Source organism: Sinocyclocheilus rhinocerous, unplaced genomic scaffold (assembly GCF_001515625.1).
Source record: "Sinocyclocheilus rhinocerous isolate Xijiao unplaced genomic scaffold, SAMN03320098_v1.1 scaffold20361, whole genome shotgun sequence".
NCBI classification, from domain to species: domain Eukaryota; kingdom Metazoa; phylum Chordata; class Actinopteri; order Cypriniformes; family Cyprinidae; genus Sinocyclocheilus; species Sinocyclocheilus rhinocerous.
In genome coordinates this window covers 426-3032 of record NW_015646775.1, presented here as the reverse complement: position 1 = coordinate 3032, position 2607 = coordinate 426, and the positions used below count along the sequence as shown (strand labels likewise).

Genomic DNA, 2607 nt, shown 5'->3' with positions numbered 1-2607 from the left:
CTGTCCAGTGTGTGTGTGTGTGTGTGTGTGTGTGTCACTCTGTCCTGTGGTGTTCATCACTGCAAGCTCCTCGTCTCAGAATAAAATCATCCACAGCGATTTCTCCATGTTTCCCTCGCCGTCTCTCTGCCTTCAGCACAATCTGATACAGAACAGCATCAATCACACTAGAATCAACACGCACATGCTCAATAATCACAAACAGCAGGATGGATACAGATATCAGTCTGGACTGTGAATGCTAGTTACAGAGCTTTGGTTTTGATGTAATAAACCACATAATCAGAAGTCAGTCCCTCCAGTTTTTCACATTTCAGATCACAGAACATACGCAAAACCAACGAAATGCTGCATTTTTTGTGATCCTGCATAATGCATCATTTAATCGTGAAATAATCGCAAAAAGAAACACAGATTAATGCACTGTTTTATTCATTCAGTGTTTTATTTTATATTTGTTTATTTAATTTCTGTAGTAGTTATACCTGAATACTAAATCAGATTTTGGTGAGACAAAAATGAACAAGCTTTATGCATATTGTTTTTTCTGTCATGTATGACTGCTGTACATCCAATGTCATACATAATATGGTAAATGTGGTTTCATAATTAAGAATTAAAAAATACTTTTGGAAATTACAGCCACAAAAGCAGTCATTTTTATCACAAAAATTCCAAAAAACCAAATAAAAATAGATTTATGAAATCTTGGCTGGACTGAAAGTTTAGCAATTAAAGTTCAGTGTTCAAGGAATAATTTGCATCTTATGCTTCTTATTTTTAATAACAAAAATAAATCTTGTTTGAAGTTGTGTCAGAATTTCATGAGACAAAAATAAACAAGCTTTATGTATGATGACTACTGTACATCTAATTACATAAATAATATGGTAAATGTGGGATCCTAATTATAAAAGAAACATTGCAAATTCTGCGCAAATATCTGGAAATTATCACCACAAAATCATTTGATTGCATTTTGATCACAGAAATTGCAAAAAGAAAAAAAAAATGTTTTTTTATATGTTTTTATATATATATGAGCTTACATCAAGCAGGCCCCGCCCCCAAAGGGTGATCTGGGCGTGTCTCCAGTCATGTCCTCCAGTCCTGGTCCAGATGGATGGGTTGTGACTCCACCCCTTCCTGACAAACACCTGCAGAGAGCCGATGTGGTTTCCATGGAGACGGTGTCTAAATGACAGGCAGAGGTCGCCGCCCTGCCATGCCTTTGTGGGCGGGGCCAGTGACACAGTAAGCCGCGCCCCTTTGACACTGCGTCTGTTCGTAGCCTCGGGTACTGATAGGTACCGCCCACCTGAGAGTGATTGACAGGTTAGAACAGTATTAGTAGTTCATAGAAGTTTCTTTGAAAGATGATCGGTGTAATTCTGATGTGTTTTACCAGCGGGATCATCTTTGATTTCCCATTTCAGATCTCCTTCTGAGTCCGTCATCCAAACACACAAACCCTCATCAAACGAGCAGCTCAAAATCTCCTTTAGCTGTTAAAACATCTTGTGTGTGAAATGCACGTCTATGGTTGCAGTGTATGTATGCGTGCGCCTTTCCAGTATGGACGTGTGTATGTGTGTGTAGGACTGTAGGAAATGGAGGCCTTTATCATTCCCTGTGCAGGCTTACCTCCCCGTCTCTAAGCAACGGTTGCCAAGCAGCCCGTATAGCTGGAGCAGAACGAGAGAATGAAGAGAATGAGCACGAGAGAAAGTCTGTTTAGCTGAAGGACATCCTACACACACACACACACACACACACGTCAGGAAGGTCCTCGCCGTCTCGTTTCGTCTGTTTTGCGTTTAAAGGCTGATCTGTACCTGGATCGTCTTGTGCAAGCTCCTCTGTGTTTCCCAGCTCAACATCGAAGTCAAACAGGTTGTTCTCAAAACGTGGAACTAAAAGAGACAAACTGACCAATCAGAACTAATCTAATGAATGAACAGACACCCAATTACTGTATATTGTTAAATAACTGACTGCATGGAAATAATGTTAAACATCCACAATTTTAGAAGTCCATTTTCATGATTCTTTAACATTTCAGTAGATGAAATTTAGGCCTGTCTGTTGAATCATTTTAATGAATTGCTTCATAACTTTCATCAGGCTTTTTATAGTTAATTAACTAAAACAAATATATACACAGTGCCCTCCATAAGTATTGGGACAGTAAAGACAAACTTGCTCTGTTTGCTGTGGAGTCAAGAAGCATGCAAATATGATTAAAAGATGAATATGAGACAAAACTACAGAATGTCAGATTTTAATATTAGCTGTTTCAACACACACCAGCGAAGAAGATCAGCACTTTTAGAGTTCATCTGATGTGAGCACAAGTATCGGCACAGTTGCCTCACAGGTCTCTCTAAGTGATCAGCTGTGTCCTGTTACATTAATTCTTCAGATATTAAAAGCAGGGAATGTGTCGTATCTGTTATATCCATTGCTTCTGCATTCTGAGCACACACAAACCAGGATGAAGACGAGGGAGCTGACTTTGAGAGAAAAGCAAGCAATTTGGATGCTAAAAGAATTAGAGCTATAGCAAAAACAAAGGGTGACAGCAGCAGAATGAATTTAGAAGGGTAC

At 39.1% G+C, this 2607-nt stretch overlaps 1 protein-coding gene across 2 annotated transcripts; it reads right to left on the bottom strand.

Annotated features, from left to right (window-relative positions):
* Positions 1-8: 8 nt before the first annotated feature.
* LOC107708036 (nephronectin-like) lies at positions 9-1907 on the bottom strand. 2 transcript variants are annotated; one of them, XM_016512187.1, is made up of 4 exons: positions 1836-1907; positions 1406-1499; positions 1050-1318; positions 9-142 (listed from the first exon to the last, which is right to left on the bottom strand). In XM_016512187.1, the coding sequence occupies exons 1-4, from the start codon at positions 1878-1880 to the stop codon at positions 35-37; spliced, it is 516 nt and encodes a 171-aa protein (XP_016367673.1). In that variant the 5' UTR covers positions 1881-1907; the 3' UTR covers positions 9-34. The 2 variants fall into 2 exon arrangements, with proteins under 2 accessions (XP_016367673.1, XP_016367674.1); XM_016512188.1 differs by having other exon boundaries at positions 1406-1496.
* Between the last annotated feature and the right edge of the window lie 700 nt (positions 1908-2607).